This window comes from Phoenix dactylifera, unplaced genomic scaffold (assembly GCF_009389715.1).
Source record: "Phoenix dactylifera cultivar Barhee BC4 unplaced genomic scaffold, palm_55x_up_171113_PBpolish2nd_filt_p 000554F, whole genome shotgun sequence".
NCBI lineage: Eukaryota > Viridiplantae > Streptophyta > Magnoliopsida > Arecales > Arecaceae > Phoenix > Phoenix dactylifera.
In genome coordinates, this window is record NW_024067961.1 from 142,641 (window position 1) to 160,440 (window position 17,800).

A 17,800-nucleotide genomic window follows, 5' to 3' on the forward strand; every position below is an offset into this window, starting at 1 on the left:
CATATGATGATTCAAATGTCCAAAGTGTGTATAACCAAAATTTCAATGTTGATCACTTATCGGGTATGGATAAAATGATCAATAAGGGAATAATTTTTAGTGATGGAAACAAATGTGGGGGATATATATCGTGTTGATTTATCTATATTGCTTGAATTTTGGTCTGTGTGTAATCCAAGATAGGGAGAACTTGATAAATAGTGCAGATCATTAACTTGGATGACCACCATGTATTCGGGCCTAGGGTACAAAGGGCACAGCAAAATTAATTATTTCCTTTGGAGCATTTAAGCCACAATATATGTATATATAAATAGAGCAAGGCACTTGGTTTTGAGCGGTGTTGGCCCATGTTGACCTGTATTGGTTTGGCTTGGGTTGATACATTCTTGTACTAAGCCAACAAATAAAAATATTCGAAACATTTTTTGTGTCTTCACCGCAGTGTGAAGTTGTTCTTTGGCTGTGAATTGCCTATACTAAGCAGACAATCAATTGGAAACAAACCTTATTTACTTAAGAAAATATCTACTAAGAAATTTCTCAAATGTTAAAGTTCATATATATATATATATATATGTATGTATGTATGTATGTATGTACATATTATACTGCGTTCAGACATTGCCAAGAAATAAAAGGTCTAGTAATGAAGTCTTTTATCTTAGCATCCAATTTTTTTATCTAATATGATGCAAATCAGCTACATGCCTTGTTCATTTCATTCCTTAATCTCCAGATGTTTTTTCATCCAAAAGTTTGTCTATGACTATTGTCTATTTTTCTCATGCATTTTCATTACATTAATATCAGTGCATCATTAGGATTTCTTATTTGTTTGAAAGACACATTGCACGGTATTTGACATGGTTATATACCAACATTTTTGTAGGACATTATGTGCAGGGTTAAAATATTGTTTTAATAAATCAAGCAACTCTTAGTTGGCCTATAAAGAAGTCTCACTCTATAGCAGGAACCTAAAACGAGCTCTGACTATACGATAAAGTCTGTGCTGGTGCCATTGTGCCTGTGCCCACAGCATGCCAGTAGTACCTAAATCCTGATACGGTTGTATATTTCCAAATGCCAACCTGTGCCGGTCTATGCTAGCTGGCACATTTGGTGCTGGATCAAAACTGTCCCCAGTCAGTCCATCACAGTTTCGGTCATTACTTATTTAAGTTTTTTTTAATATTTTTTTGAGAAGAGCTATTAAGTTTTTTTAAAAAATTTTTCAGCATGGCATCACATGGCGTGTGCCATGCCAAGCAATGCTGACATGCCCCATGAAACTGGCATGTAAATTCTTGATGTATGTATATATGCATGTATGTATGTTATTTTTTGTGTATATGTATGTATTGACATATGGATAAAGCCGTAAAACATACATGCTACTTCTTGTTTTAAATTGTATAATCTTTATTCCTATGAACTACATAAATAGAAAGAAATAAGCTGATTATGATAAAAAAGGCGGTAAGAATTCATGTTCACAAACTCGTGCAAAAGAAGGCAGCCCGGCCCAAAGGATTATTTAACTTATCGTGATCTTGAAGGCATCAGTTCTGAGCTTTATGCTTGCACAAGTAGTGATCATGATTTTGCTGTTATTTGTTGTTCTTAGTACTTCTTTTTAGTTATTTGGTTGTAGTCTAGGATATTTCTTTCTGTAAGTGAATGCTAACTTATAATGCAATCGGTGTCATTGTAGGTCATTATGTGATTGTGGAACTGTTGAAGTGGTTTCTCCACTTGCAGCCACAGTTGAAGATACGATGCTGGTGTAAGAATTTCTAATGCTGCATGCTCTCTCTGTGATATTGTCTACTTATGTTCATTTCTTTTGCTTAATTGAAGTATATTCTTGCACACTTATATTTTGTAACCATTCAAATGGAATAATGAATAAGAGGAAATGAAATGACTTTCATAAGTTATTGAAACTAGTTTGTGCTAGTCTTTTGATGCAAACACAGCAATATTATCTTAAAGATGGAATGCGGGGCATGCGGATGTGCCATAGCACTAGATTAAGAAGATCAATAATCCATAGACAAGGGAATAGCCCGAACATACAAGGCATAGACACCATAATGGTGACAGTGCACCACAGGAATAAGAATATGTTTTATAAAGATAAAGACTTTTCACTACTATAATGTTTTTGCATGTGCATCTAACAATCTCCACTGCCCCTTCTGTCCAGGCATTCACTGAATCTACTGAGTATAAAGGCAAAATTGAATGGTGTGGGACTTTTGAAAGGATCCATTACTCGTATTCTAGAGAAGATGCGATCAGTGCAATTGTCATGGACCAAATTATAGATGTGGTATTTCCCCACAAGTCACGACTGATCTGAGTCAGGCCTATCAAAAAACGAACAAGAATATCTAGTTATATCTGGAGGTCCAAATGATGAACAACTTTAAAATTTCATGAAGTGTGCAGCTGCATGATAAATCTTCCCCTTTGGCTTTTCCATTACCTTTGAGGTGGACTAAGCTGGTTGACCGAATTAGTAAAACTTCCCTATGTGCAAAATGAAGGCATTTGTAAAAGGTCCGGAGGATAGAGCTCTAGGACCTTTGTGTGTACTAGCTTTTAGAATGGCAAGGCTGCTGATATATCAATCATGAGGCCATCCATGTGTTGACCACTTACCCCCATACCCATTTCTACCCACCCATGTAGCTTGTGGCACAACCTACGCATGCCATGTCAATTATGTCCTGTAGAGAAAGGACTTCTAGCCAACTGACACGTGACTTAGCTTAGGTACTCATGAGGCCAACTGTAGGCACATAGGTAGCAGCTCGAGTCCCTGGTACCATGCATGTAGCACATGTATGGCAACCTCATTGAGGCATGTTATATGACCCAGATCACATCTTGAGATGTGCCACACCATACAGGTAACTGCAACCTTCCCACATGTGCATCCACCTCAAGTATTGATTTAAGATCATCTACCTATTGCGGATTTGGTTCTACCTCAAACTCATGAGCTTTACAATTGTATAATTGACATAAACATTCTTAAATCTTACCAAGTCATCATAAATGTGATGAACTCCCTTAAGAAGAGCTAAGACCAGAATTTTAAGCAGCCAAGCTCGACAATCTCATTTAGTTATAATGTATTTCACAGGTTTCTTGGCACCATTGGTGTTGAACTTTCTTGATGATGCTAATTTTTGTTGGCTATCATTTTCAAATCTGGTTTCTTGATCTTCCATTTGTATATGATTAAATGATCTTTCAGGTATGCAGCAATGGCAGGATCCTCTCCAGTTGATAGAATCAGTTTGAAACCGGTAACTTTTAGTCTTTGCTTGCTATTCTTATCAAATTTTTATGCATAAATACATCCTTAATTCCTTATTCACACATATACTATAGTATGTCATAATATTATACAGTATCCATATACCTTCTTATTTGATTGCTTTTACAAATTTAATGATATATTCTGTTCCTTAACCTGCATTTTTAAATCAAGTTTGCAAAAAACAATATGCTGATGGATTATGTATGTTGCATAACTTTGTTGCCCTAGCCTGGTGTTCTCAAACAACTATTTTTTTCAATTTAAGCCCCCCTATTTCTTCAGACATCCTTTATAATACTGAATTCAGATTATTCTTAATTATTTTTCGTCGGTCTTAATATTGGAAGTTGGATGGGGAAAAATGTTGGGCATTTATGCTGGCTGTTATGACCACGGTCCCAAATGATAAGCAGCAATTGCAGTTAGGATTTGCAGAAGCAGATTCTATATTGAAAATCATTTTCTTCTATGTAATAGATTGACCAAATACTGTGGAATTGCTGGTCTGCTTGTGAAATTTGAATGATAGTTTTAGATTTCGAACCTGGGGAGGTAAATCAACTTATATTCTAAAGGGTCAAGCCTGGGCGATCAGCAGTCTGGTGATAATTCAGTCTCCAATTAGGCATTTCATCATTTTTTTTGATGATAATTCAGTCTAGTTCTAGAAATAGATAATACTGAATTTGAATCATGTGTGCAATGTTTAGATGCAAAATTGACAAGATTACAATGAGACAAATGAGTTGCTCGCTGTTGTACATTTTGATATTATGTGACCCTGTTAATTGTAAGAGACAGAAACCTGGATGCCATCCTCTTTAGATGATTGCTACAGATTTGCTAAAATTGTGGTTAGAAATTCTGTAGCCTTATAAATATACAAGCATGTGGTGAGTTGAATAGGTCTAGGCATTTAGATTCTTTTTGAAGTCACATGGGCAAATAGTATACTTACAATGTTTCTGAAGGGTTTTCTGAAGAATTTTGTAGGGAAAGTGGTGCAGCAAGCAAGTGTAAAAGTATCACATATTGTGCCCATGTTCATCAGGGGCCACATGTTACGCATACCATGCTGACATTGAGCATGCACTAGCATGATAGTATACGAATGTTTGTCGAAAGTTTGTGAAAGCCACCCTAAGATAACCTACATCATTCAATTTTTTCAAACATAGACTAGTTTTGATTGCTCTGTATTGTTGTATAGACATACTGTAATAAATATCGGACAATCCAGGATTGCGAGTCTTCAAGATATCTATGCTGATCGAAATTCGGAATGCAGATTGCATAGTTTATTAATCCTACAAATTGATATCCTGCTAACTTACAAATTAGCAACACACACTCAAAATTCAACATAAGAACTACTGGGGAACATGTAACTTGCATATTAATATTTTAGTATGGATGTTGTCAGTGCAATGGGAAAACCATATTGTTACACATTGATTTGTAACTTTTAGTGCAATGCAGATGATGCCTTCTTATTTGTTATCATGTCCAATAAGCTTTCAAATCCTCATAAATTAGGGGGGAAGGGCATGATGGATAGTTACATGTTTAAAATGGGAAAGTAGAGTAACATGGGAAAGTTAGGTAATATGTGTCAGCCTGGGTATCTATGTATCAACTTGTATCAATTTCTATCAAAACGATACACGTTGATATGGCTAATATGCGAGGTACGTCGTCTCGTTATCGTGTCCCATCGTTATCGTGTCCCATACTGGTGCCATGCTCTCATTGTATTGGTATGATATGGTACAGGGCTGGTTGGGCATACTAATTGTCGATACGCCTTATGTACTGTGTACTAGGGCCGAACCGATATAGTATCGTACCAAATACCATGCTAATATGTATTGATGGGTGAGCACACATAGTGCAAGTAGGGGTGCAAATGGGTCAGGTCGTGTCGGGTCCTGAGTGACCCCGATCCAACCCGATTTTTTGTTCAGGTCCGAATTTTGGACCCAGATCCGACCCGGTTGAAGATCGGGTCGGGTCCGGGTCCGAGTTGGGTCGGGTTTGGGTCCGAATCAGGTCCATTTTTTTGTGCTTTTGGGAGAGAATTTGGGCAAATCTAATTTGGTCATATCATAATTACGAGGTGCTGGGTGACCCATGACTTGAAGGACTTGCAATTGACCTCCAGTCAGAACAGATGACCCGTGATGTACTAAGTCGGTCTACAAGCCAAATTTCATATCACACTTTTTTATCTATATGACTGATTGGACGGAACTTGGTGTCTCCTAGCTCCCCTCTCACGAGGGCAAAAAAAATCCCAGACCTTCTTCCAAATCCAATTCCATTGCAGAAAACTGGCACATGACCCATATTCAGTTCAACGTTCCCTCACTTTCTCCCTTCAAAAGTTAAAAGAAACAAAAACCAAAAAACAGAAGGAAAACAAAAATAGCTACTGCAACACCAGAGGTATCAACAGTGTAATAGATCGAGAGAGAATCCTGACGGGCCGAGGTTCCTTTGGATTCTGTGAACCTATGCCGGTTTCTATCCTTCCACGCTTGAACCCTACTCCCTTTAGGGCTTTTCCTCTTTTCTCTCTCTCTCTCTTCGGGTCTATTCGGGTCGGGTCATGTCCGTTCGGTAAACCTAGACCCGACCCAGAAAAATATTCGGGTCCAATTTTTGGACCCGACCCAGACCCGCGGATCCTAAAATTCGGGTCAGGTCGGGTCTACGCGGGTCGGGTAGGGGCGGGTCACGGGTCGACCCGACCCATTTGCAGCCTTAAGTGCAAGGCAGACATCCTTATACCGTGTTAAATAACTTAGCTGGTACCAAGGTTCGCCAGACCGACCGTACCGGCATACCGGTGAGCACCGGCACCGGTACGGTTCCGGTTCGGTACCCATTTTTTTCTGTCGCATCCGCATGCGGACGCGAATCAAAATTTTTTTTTTTTACACACCTCCGCGTGCGTCCGTGAACCAAAATATATATATATATATATAAACAAAAGCCGGTTCGTACCGGATCAGTTTTGATACGAACCGATCCGGTAGGTGACCAGTACGCCTACCGATACTGGTTCAGTGTACCTTGGTTCTACCAACTCTCCAATTGGTCCATATTGCAATAGAGCTCCATGATACTTCTAGGGTCCACTACGTAGCTACTCTAGGAGAACTCATTTGTCTCTCTAAGACCATCATGGGACTGGCCATCCAAAGATGCCGATAACAATCTGACCTAAAAGATGGTTGAGGTTGTGAAAGATAGTAATTACTCGAGATGACATCTTAGACGATCCATATGCATACGGGTTGTAGGCTGCAAGTGTGGAATAGGGTCTGATGTGTAACTTGGAACCAGATAAGTCCAAGGACCTTACTTCATGTGCAATGTCATCTGCCATAGTAGCATCACCTCTCAAACGACCATAAGAAGCCCATCTCCTATATGCAATGGTGTCCTCACGGGCTCCACCAGGCCGTACATTATGGTTTCTATCATGTTATGGCATAAGTAAATTGAGACTCATCGGTGAATCAAAGACTATCTTATAGCTATGAGTCATAAACTATGGTATTCTTTGCCTCGCTACCTTTCTGGCCACCAGATGCATTAGCAGAGTCATCGCTGGTATCGTGTGATGATCTGGGCAATAGATCATCAGCTGATTTGCTATTCTTTGAATTAGAGTGAATTGGCTTCCTCGAGTCTCTCGAAAGAAGATGCAACTGTCTTTCATTTGCCTTTCTTGTTGGTTTGAATAGTTGCTTTCTTTCTCTAACTTTGCTGGGAGGATTGATTGGGCCCACCAGCCTGACTAGACTGGGTACCATGGTGGCCTCTCTTTAGCATCTCTCAATCGAACTACTGGGAGGATGTCTCCGAATGGAGCCGTGCGTCGATCAGCTTCCCTGACCCATGTGGCTGATCGGGTGGAAGTGAGCATGGAATATGTCACTCTGCCCATTGCTCTGCATCCATCTTAGTCTCTTTGGCTGTGAAATTGGCTAGCCGAGGATGCAATCTTGGCTCATCTAGCTTTGGCTCCTGTTATTGGCCCTCAAGCCACCCCATCATCAGACCCTTTTCATCATGCATGAAATCATTATGAAGTGGATCATTGTACTTTAGCTCAACTTTCTTTTCAAAATGCACTTTAGCTGCAGATGCATATTGTAGTGAACATACACAAAATCATTCAACCGCTTTTGCATGAGATGGTTCCTCTGTTTGCTGTGGAGGGTGAAAGTAGACCAATTGCGCTCAGCCACTGAGGGAGACTGTCTGTGAGGATCCGAATCACCAAACATTATAGGTTCTTGGATGACCGACTGAAGTGGATCTACCATTCAAATTCAAAAGCATTCAAGAAAACTATATATCAGACAATACTAAATACTAATTGTATAACATATAAGTAACAGTTGTAGTCCATATCTTAAAATACCAGGACTCATTGTCTGTTTGCTTACTATAGCTGCCAGACCGCCGAAGCTGGTCGGGCCCTTCCTAAACATTTTCATCTGTGGAAAAGATACATCATACATATTGTATGACATCACTTATTTCAAACGATTTCACAAAGTTGACAAAGTTAACTCACCTCTTCCAAACATTGGGTAGCGATCTTTGGATCAGGTTCCATCTTGTAAATAGCATTACGCAGAACAGCCAGAAGTTCCTCATCCATAGCTATCCAAGGGATGGTATATTAGAACCTCGGGTTCAGACAGCAAGTTGTCAATACTGATTTAGTAAAACAGTTGTACTCAAAACACACAATAGTATACGACGAACAGACATATGAGTGGAATTACCTACTAGATGCAACTTTCTACTCATCTGATAGTCTCATCTCTAGTCGATGATGTTAATATACTCCGGCGCATGTCTAGGGTCTGCTTCCTTGATCTGGGCCTTGGCAATCATCATAATGTGGTGAAGGAAAACCATATGGGGGTGTCTCTCACTATCCATTGCCCTTAGCACTCTATATAATGGTTTGATCGCCTTCACAATCATGTCAGCTTGCTATAAGAATTCCTGGCTTGTCACCAAGCCCTCTACATGACTCCCCTCGATGTGGACTCGGTTACACTTGCTCTCTTGCCACTCGGCATTAATGAGCATTTGACGCAGGCTTGCTTTCTTCTTAAGGAGGCTATTAAGTGCAATGTAGTTGGTTTGCTTCAAGTTTCAAAATGTCACCTTCCATGTCCATGACTTGCTTCACTCTGCAAAGCTTCCCAATATCCATCAACATGAGATTAAAGCATTATGCAATACATGGGGTCTAGAATCTATGTGGCCATCTGTCCACTTGCACCTCTTTTATCAATATGAGATCCGCACCAGTTGCACCTACTGTGGTGCCGGGCTTAGAGCATGACTCCATGATCCCAACCAATGTCACACTCTTGTCCTTCGTGTTGTGTGGATCCATTCTTACAAATTTATGGAGCAAATTCCAGATTAGCCTAGATCAGGTAACAGGCTTGGGATTGGTCGGCAGGAAGAAATCTCATATGCTATATCGGGCTTCCTGTTAGACATCAAATTAAGGGGGCCCACCTCACTGGCGAGCTGTATCAATGATTGTCAATGGAGGATCGGGGCTTGTTTGACCAATTGCCTCACTCGCAGCTCGGTAGGATATGAGGTCGGCCTCCAAGGAAGGCAAACAAACCTGTCGATCACTACCATCAGAATCTGGATCTCGAAGTTTAATTTAAAAATTATTCTGAAGCAAGCAGTTTGATACCCTACTTGGAATCCTGGTTGAACTTTCTCTCATGAGTTCGTGGGACAGGAGAATATTGTCAACAATGCCCGAAGAAAGAAAAATCTAGAAAAAATATTTTAGTTCAGAATAATGTAGAACCCTAGTAGGGACACTACATATATTTTTATCTCAAAGTATCATTATTTAATTAATTTTTTAAAAAATAGTGAATTTTCATTGTAATGCAAAGAAATCAGTTATCTACTTCAGAAAATATTTTTGAATTATCCATACATAATACCAATTTTTTATTTTTTATTATTTAGATATTTTCTTATTTTAATTTAAAAATTAATTTTAGATATAAAATATTTAGAAAATTAGATTGACCTTAGATCTATGTAGCACCCAATCAAGGATGCTATCTGTATTTTCTCAGCTTGTGGGCATGCACAAAACACTACTTATTTTTCAAATTTATTCAAATTTAGACCGATATCATGATACACATGATCATACCCAAATTTAAATGAATTGACACCAAATTTTCATGGAGAGCAACATCTACTGATTTTATAGAATTTTTTTAACAATTATTTTATTTTTTATTTTTAATCCAAAATTATTTTTTTATTTAAAAATTTTAGAGTTGATGAAATTTTATGATTATCCATAGATCTACACAATATTATGAAATTATGTCAAAATCAAAAATTTTGGCATGACCTATTTTTCCATTTATATGATACAACCTGAAGATTTTATATCTGCAGATGAGTCTAAGGTGTGCAAACTTCAAAAATTCATTTATGGATTAAAGCAAGTTTCATAGAGTTGGAACATACGATTTGATAAGGTGATCAAATCATATGGCTTCATTAAGAATGAAGAGGAACCTTGCATTTATAAATGGGCAAATGGTTCAGTTATTATATTTCTTGTTTTTTGTATGTGGATGACATTCTTCAAATCGGGAATGACATTCCTGCATTACAAGGAATAAAGGTTTGGCTATCATCTCAATTTGCCATGAAAGATTTGGGTGAAGCATCTTACATCCTGGGGATGAAGATCTATAGAGATAGATCTAAAAGATTGCTTGGATTATCCGAATCTACGTACATTGATACTATGTTGAAGAGGTTCAGCATGATTAATTCAAAGAAAGGCTATCTTCTGATGGGCCATGGAATTAACCTCTCTAAGAAGGATTGTCCGACAACTCCTCAAGAAAGAGAGAGTATGGATAGAATTCCATATGCTTCAGCGGTGGGATCTATAATGTACGCCATGACGTGTACTAGACCAGACGTGGCATACTCTCTAGGAGTAGTGAGTAGATACCAGTCTGATCCAGGTAGCAGCCATTGAAAGATTGTGAAAACCATCCTTAAGTATTTCAGAAATACTAAGGACCAGTGGCTTGTCTATGGTGATTCTGACTTGAAACTTGAAGGATATACTGATTCCAGTTTCCAGTCAGATAGAGATGATAGCAAGAGCGTGTCGGGTTATATCTTTACTCTTAAGGGTGGTGCCATATGCTGGAAGAGTTCCAAGCAGCACACAGTGGCGGATTCTACATGCGAAGCAGAATACATCGCAGCATCTGATGCAGCCAAGGAAGCCGTATGGTTGCACAAGTTCATCACCGAGCTTGGAGTGGCACCCTCCATTGATGGTCCAGTTCCTATATTTTGTGATAACACTGGAGCCATAGCTCAGGCAAAAGAACCTAAAGCACATCACCGGACCAAGCATATTCTGCGACGCTATCATCTGGTTCGGGAGATTATAGAACGAGGTGACATTGATCTGCAGAAGATTGATACAGAAGAAAATCTGGCTGACCCATTTACCAAAGTCCTCGGCATCAAAGAATTCAACGAATACAAGTCGAAGATGGGTATTAGATACTGTGCCGATTGGCTTTAGGCTAAGTAGGAGTTGTTAGGAATTATATCCTAAATGTCAATCAACAGCATGTTGATGATTGAATTTTGTAAATGAATTGACAAAATTAATAAAGTGTTATTTGGCATTATTCATCATTTCATCTTCAAATGAACTCTTATATGATGAAGTCCTTAGGACTTATTTTATGATGAAGGAGGATTTATCTTCAAGTTCTTAAACCTGTTTGCGACTAAATGATATACTGTTATTAGGACGACAGCATTATCAAGATTAGGTCGTTGTGTGACATATACGTTGGTTGTCCTCGTAATCAAGGAGTGTGGAGACACTGATATTTCACACAAGTAAAGTGTAGGAGTACATTTTACTGAACGTGATCAATTTCGGAACGTTTTACTATCAAAAGTTGTTCTGAGTGGATATGGGTATAACCGTATAAGTATCCCTCAGACCTGAGATTACCACAGTGATTAACAAGCAACTCACTGTACTTTGGTACCGGACTAGCAGAATTTCTAATTCTGGGACGGAAGGTCACTGGGTGCAGTCAAGTACTTGCGAAGTCGGTGCGTGAGTCAAGATGGAATTGACCCCTCCTGAAAACAGGATATAATGATTTGTGTTCAATTTAGCAAAACCTTGATCAGGATAATCCTTGTGATAAGTCACAGGATTTTTAAAGTTGATCACATAGTGGATGTACTGATTAGAGAGTTGACAGAACTCTAATGTCATCCTAGCATTGGGAGTCAAAGGGATGAATTATACAGTAACCATAGTTCAGGATTCCAGAATATTTGCTTCGCATATATTCGGCCTATCCGGACGTCGGGTACCATTGCTAGATGGTCACATCGATTAGTGCAGGCAGTCGTTCCTATACTACCGGTTTAGGTTCGAACCTATGAGGTCACACGCATAAAAATTTTCTGATTGATCAAGATAGCTGATGGATAATTGAGAATCATTCTGGGATAATTTGGTCAATTCGATCGGCAAATTATCCTATAAAATAATTAAGGTAATTATTGGAGGATTAATTAGTAATTAGATTACTAATAAACTCACTTTGATTGAATATTTGGACTAAGGATTAGCCAAATTGAATTAGATTCAATTTTGAGTTCACTCAGAGTTTTTGACCTGATTGGAGTCGACTCGAGTTTTCTTGGAGTCGACTCGAGATGGGCTGGGGTTGACTCCAGTTTGGGTGGGGTCGACTCTCTCAGAATCTACAGAAAACGTCTTCTGTTTTCCGAAGTGGAGTCGACTCGAGCAAGTTGGGGTCGACTTGAGCTATGAAGGGGTCGACTCGCTGGGCGTATCAGAGAAATTGTTCTCTGTCGTCTTAGCCGGAGTCGACCTGCGAAGCTTTGGAGTCGACTCAAAGGGGAAGGAGTCGACTCGAAGATCGGGAAGGTCGACTCCTTCCGAAAAATCTGGAGTTCGCGGATGTTCTGAACTTTCGGGATTCGATCCAAAAGTGGTTTTTCAATGAAATCTCGTGGGATTTGGATCGTGGAACATGTGGGAGAATGGGTAGATGATGATGGAAGATCATCACCACACATTATGATCCTATCTTATCCGCATGAACCATATGTTGTTTGAATTTTGAATTCAAACAAGATAAGATCTATCTTGTTGCAACCATCCCCTAAATGTGCCAACAAGATACCAGATTTCCATTTGAAATTCGAATTCAAATAATCAGATGGCGTGGCTATAAAAGGAAGAGTTCCTTGTGTCGCCAAAAACCATGAAAAAAAGAGAAGAAAAACCAAGAGAAAAGAAAGAAAAAGAAAAAGGAATTCAGCCTCCCTACTTGTGTTCTAAGTCCATTTCGAAATAGCTGGTAGGGGTCTTTTAAAGAGCCTTTAGATCAGATCTAAGTCCTCTTCAATCCTTACTAGCTATTCCTCCAAGTTCTTCCAAGAAGGCGAATCAAAAGTTGATAGCATTGGAAAGATCAAAATTCAGCAAAGGAAGATCCTGTGCAAGCTAGCACTTCCGTGGGATTGGATCATTCCAGGAGCTTCACGTGGATCACTCGTAGAGGCCAGACAAGTGTGTGGCTACGAAGCTCTAGCATCAGATCTAATACTTTCTGATTTCATAAAGGTATGAAACTAAATTCAATGATATCTCTTATAGGTTCCAATCCTTGAGGGTTAAACCTCTTTTGGGGCTCTTCACAGATTACTCTTCAGACCCTATTCGATGGGCATTCGAAGATCAGTTGGATGATTAGATTAATTAAGTTTAGAACTTAATTTATAATCTCATTTCAGATCTGAAATTAATCATGCAATGATTTTAGCATAAACGTTTAAACGATCCTGGCATATTGATCATGTATATTTGTAGTGATACTTTGAAATTTGATTTCTTATGCATGCTAGAATTAAAATGTTTAATTTGGTTTTCCGCTGCGAATTTCAAAATTAGAAGAACTACGTGTGGCTTGATCCCCCTTATGAAGGGGTACGTAGGCAACCCGAACAGGTACAGCCATAGATTTGAAAAATTTTAAATTTCAGCATGCTATCACTACTAGCATGATAGGGTTTCTTTCAGAATCGTGCGTATTTGCCCTCTATATGGTTTGGTATGCTCCGAACTGGATGGTTTGGGGTGGTACAGGGAACCTTGACCACAAGTATATGCAAGCTCATTTAGTATTCCTAAAACTAGGTGAAACCACTTTTACAACTATTGGTGTTCGATAATCCTTTCTAGATATTATTCGGCATAAGCAAGCTTTTGATGTTGGATAATCCAGTCTAGAGTCAACATATGATGAAAAATTTATCTTTGGTCATATTAATGAATTGATAGTTTCCGGGAATGTTATGCTTTGTTTCCAGTCAGAAATTCACCCTTGGGTTTTTGAACTCGATATTATCCTTGATTTAGAATTTGTTAGTACTCTTCCCTTCCAATTTGACACATCTTATTGTTAGTCAAATCAAAGTATCAAACATTTCTACAAATAATTCTGATCATTCAGTTTGACATTGCTGCTTCTGTGTAATATATGAAATGTCCTATCCTGGTTTGAGCTTTTGCATCTTGACTTTTTTACCCCGAGAGTTATACTCTTTATGATTCTTTTTTTTATATATTTATAATGCACCTTAAGGCATAGATTAAACTTGTTGTGCAGATATCAGAATCTGTCTTTTGGATTCCTATGACCCTTTCATAATTTCATTGCAGCCCCCACTTTGCTTGCCAAATTTATCATCATCTGATAGTTTAACCATCTTGCAGTCATTTAGACTGGGAAAATATACGGAGGTATGAACTATGAGCTTTAAAATTCAAGATGTCAATGACCATGTGATATGTAAGTTTGGACTGACAATTTTCCATCTGCAGTGGTTTAATGATGTTTCCTGCAATGATATCTCCACTAAGTGCGAGGATGTCCTTAATCTACTTTCAGATACATTTGGATGCCAAGTAAGCTTAATACTTGATATATTTTGCTTGTTAGTTTTACTTTTCAAGAAAAATTAGTGTCTTTGCTTCGTAATTTTACTTTTCGAGAAAATTTAGTTATTGTTTTACTTAAAAGGTCAAGAAGATGGACATGTACACCAAAATGAAACTGTCTATAGAATTTTATAAATTTTAGCACATCTTCTATCTATGAGGAGCTGATTTGCTTGTTTATTTATTTTGTCGTTTCAAGACAATAGAGATAGTTTTGCCAGAACTAGAGGAAATGCGCACTGCCCACATAGTTTCGATTGGCTCTGAAACAATGTGTTCCTTAAGCCCTAATTCTGTGGAGGGGTATATATCCTTATCTATTGTATATTTTCTGAACCATATTGAAATTTATTTGCATCAATAACTGTATCTCATTACAACTTTTGTGCTCATATAATACTTAATCTGTACTAAGAACCTTGTTTTTCTTTATCTTTAGGAGATGTTCAGAATTAACGCTTGATACCCGAGTTAATTTGGCGCTGTTTCGGTCATTCTCTGCAGCAGAGTATGTTGCTGCCCAACGCCTTAGGTGAGTGAAAAATAAATATGTATGAACCTATGATGGGAATCATTTTTGTAGTTTTTATATCATTTCTCTATACCTCTTTCCACCAAAGGCTACATTTGTTGTCACAAAGGGCATATACATGCAGGCTATGCATCTTGAAATTATTTTATTGATATAATAGTTCTAATTTGGAGAGAGAGCTCAAAATTAGCAAGATATCACCCTGTAATTGATATCTAAATTCAATTTTGTGTTATTTAATGAAAGCCTACTTATGTTCTATGTTCCAAATGGTATTACTTAGCAAGGTCAGTGGAACCGGCAGTGAACCGAGCGGTTCCGGCCGTACTGAGCCGTCCCGGCAGCGAACCGAGACGGTTCCGGCAACAAAAACAAAACTTGTTTCCAGAGGGGGAGAAGGAGAAGGAAAGAGAGGAAAAGAGAGCGAGCGGAGGAGGAAAAGAGAGGGAGGTGCCAACCGGCCGGCAGAGGCCAGCAAGCCGCATGGAGGACGCTTCTCCAGGCTTAACGACTGGAAAATAGGCTGAGTCCCTTGTTTCGATCAAAACAAGGGTCCGACCTCTTTTTTCACGATTGCCGACTTCACTTAAAAATCACAAAAAAAAGGGGTCGGACTTCTGTTTCGAACGAAACAGGCGACCCGGCCTGTTTTCTGGCCACAGAGCCTTCCTCTGCCTCCTACCTGGGTCGTGGCCTCCGCCGACCCTCCTCTCTCCCCCTTCTCTCTCTTTTCTCTCTCCCGTTTGCCCTCTCCCCCGCTTTCTATATTGTGTCGGTACAGGCCCGACACGGCGCAGACCCGTACCGACCAGTGCCGCCGAGCAACTGGTCCGGGGCCTGGTACTGGCATAGCAGACCATGCTACTTAGTTTTGATAATTCTATGAAAAATGTTCATATATTTTATTTTGACATTTCTTGCTTTTATGACGTACTATTTGTTTAGGTACTTAACAATTCCCTTGTTGTTTTAGAAATTGTTAGTTTTACATGATATGCCTAATATTTCTGTCTTAATCTATGTCAAAGTAATGTATCAGATCAAATGACGATTTTGAAAACTTAGTCTATTTGTTACTTAAGGTATCCTATCATAATGAAATTTATATATGAGTGGTTTTTTTGTTCCAACTCATGGATTTAGAAACTATCTTCATATCATATGTGGCAGTTGGGTAGTAGATAACTAACCCAAGTCAACACTTGTAGTGAAGGTTTTAAATCCTACTCCTACACTCAATATTTGTCAAAGACTGGGTTGGGATCGTATTAGGATGGTACCATCTCGACACTTAGGATAGGAAAGGATGTCATATTTTCTTTGGCCTTTTTTCGTTGTTTGTTGTTTTAAACAATTGTTTGAAGGCTTTTTAAGGGTTTTTTTAATGTGATAAGTTTGGATTAGTGGATGTTTTTGAGGTAATAAATGGGCTATGGCATCGGCACTGGCACCATATTTCTTTTGGCCATTTGTTTCACATGTAGGAAGAAGGATAAAGAGTAGACAGATCCGGCTTCTATGCTCAAACCTACCCTCCTCAAATTCCAAGTCCATAATCTCCTCTCCTTGTCTCCACCTCATTTTTTTTTGTTTTTGTTATTTTCTGCCAAAAATCAACAATATTTGATACCGATACCATAAACCCACCGATTACCTCAAAAACATCCCCTAAGCCTAATGTATGAGACTAATAAGCCTTAAAAACCTCTAGACAACCATTAGAAAAGAGAAAACAAGAAAAAAATTAGTATCCCAGTGATATTGCCAAGATGCCAACCCATCCCAACTGTTAGGTTGATGGGTATCAGCCATCTTGGTCACTATCATGGTTTGTATTGGCCAGATTGGTTGACCAGGTCTTTCATCTACTGGAGTCTTGGAATTGTCCCAATGCTCAGTACTTCATCGAAGCAACTTGTGATGGTTGGCACAAACTAGGACTTTAATTCTTGCTTGTGGTTATGGATATATGCTGATCAAGGTTGGCGGAACCGGTACCGGGCACCGTACTGGTTCTCCGGCGGTACGAGCCATGTCGGGCCTGTATCAATGAAGAAGACGGCACGCAGACCGTGGGAGAGAAAAAGAGAGAGAAGGGGAAGAGAGGGAGGGAGCCCGATGGAGGGTGGCGGACGCCAGCGGAGGGCCGACGGAGGCTGGCCTCGGCCGCAGGAAGCGATGCCGTGGCCGCTCCGCTATTTTGAAAGAAGCTTCCCGCGGCCTCCATTGGCGGACACATTATTAATTCTAGGACATAAATTTGTACTTGACTTTATTATTATTGAATAATAAATGGGCATCTTTTTCATTCATATTGTTTATGTGTCTATGAATCGTCCAAGGAATTAATAAGATGATGATACATATTCTCAAGAGTTGAGAATTTGAGCCATGTATCATTGGTGATTAATTTCTAAATGCTCCTGATCAATGGATCATCACGAGGACGGTGATCGATCCGATCAGTGTACAGATCACTTTTCTTCTGGATGGACGAGACTCGAGTCCACAGTGTAGGGACACTGAAGTGATAGTGCAGGTGCTTGTTAGAGAACAAGGGTACTGAGCGTGACCAAGACAAGAAGTCACTTGGATGTCTATCCACTCGTCAGTGACTTGCTTGATGTTGCAGTAGTATGACTGGTCCTTTGACCTGCGGTGCTTCGGCTACTCACAGTGAGGTTATTGTAGTTTGACTACACGTATACATGGTCTCTAGCCATATGGGTCCTTGTAGTGTAGATTGGCTGCAGTAAGTTCACTGTAGGAGTAGGGTATGCACTTACATGGAATCTATCGACCTTGA

At 39.2% G+C, this 17,800-nt stretch overlaps 1 protein-coding gene across 1 annotated transcript in view; it reads left to right on the forward strand.

Moving 5' to 3' along the window:
• LOC103708384 (fatty acid amide hydrolase) overlaps positions 1 to 17,800 on the forward strand; it is a 43,453-nt gene that overhangs the window by 7,698 nt on the left and 17,955 nt on the right. The window contains 6 exon segments of the mRNA XM_039119452.1: positions 1,718 to 1,789; positions 3,272 to 3,323; positions 14,184 to 14,264; positions 14,346 to 14,429; positions 14,662 to 14,765; positions 14,902 to 14,994. Coding sequence (XP_038975380.1) covers positions 1,718 to 1,789; positions 3,272 to 3,323; positions 14,184 to 14,264; positions 14,346 to 14,429; positions 14,662 to 14,765; positions 14,902 to 14,994 — 486 coding nt within the window.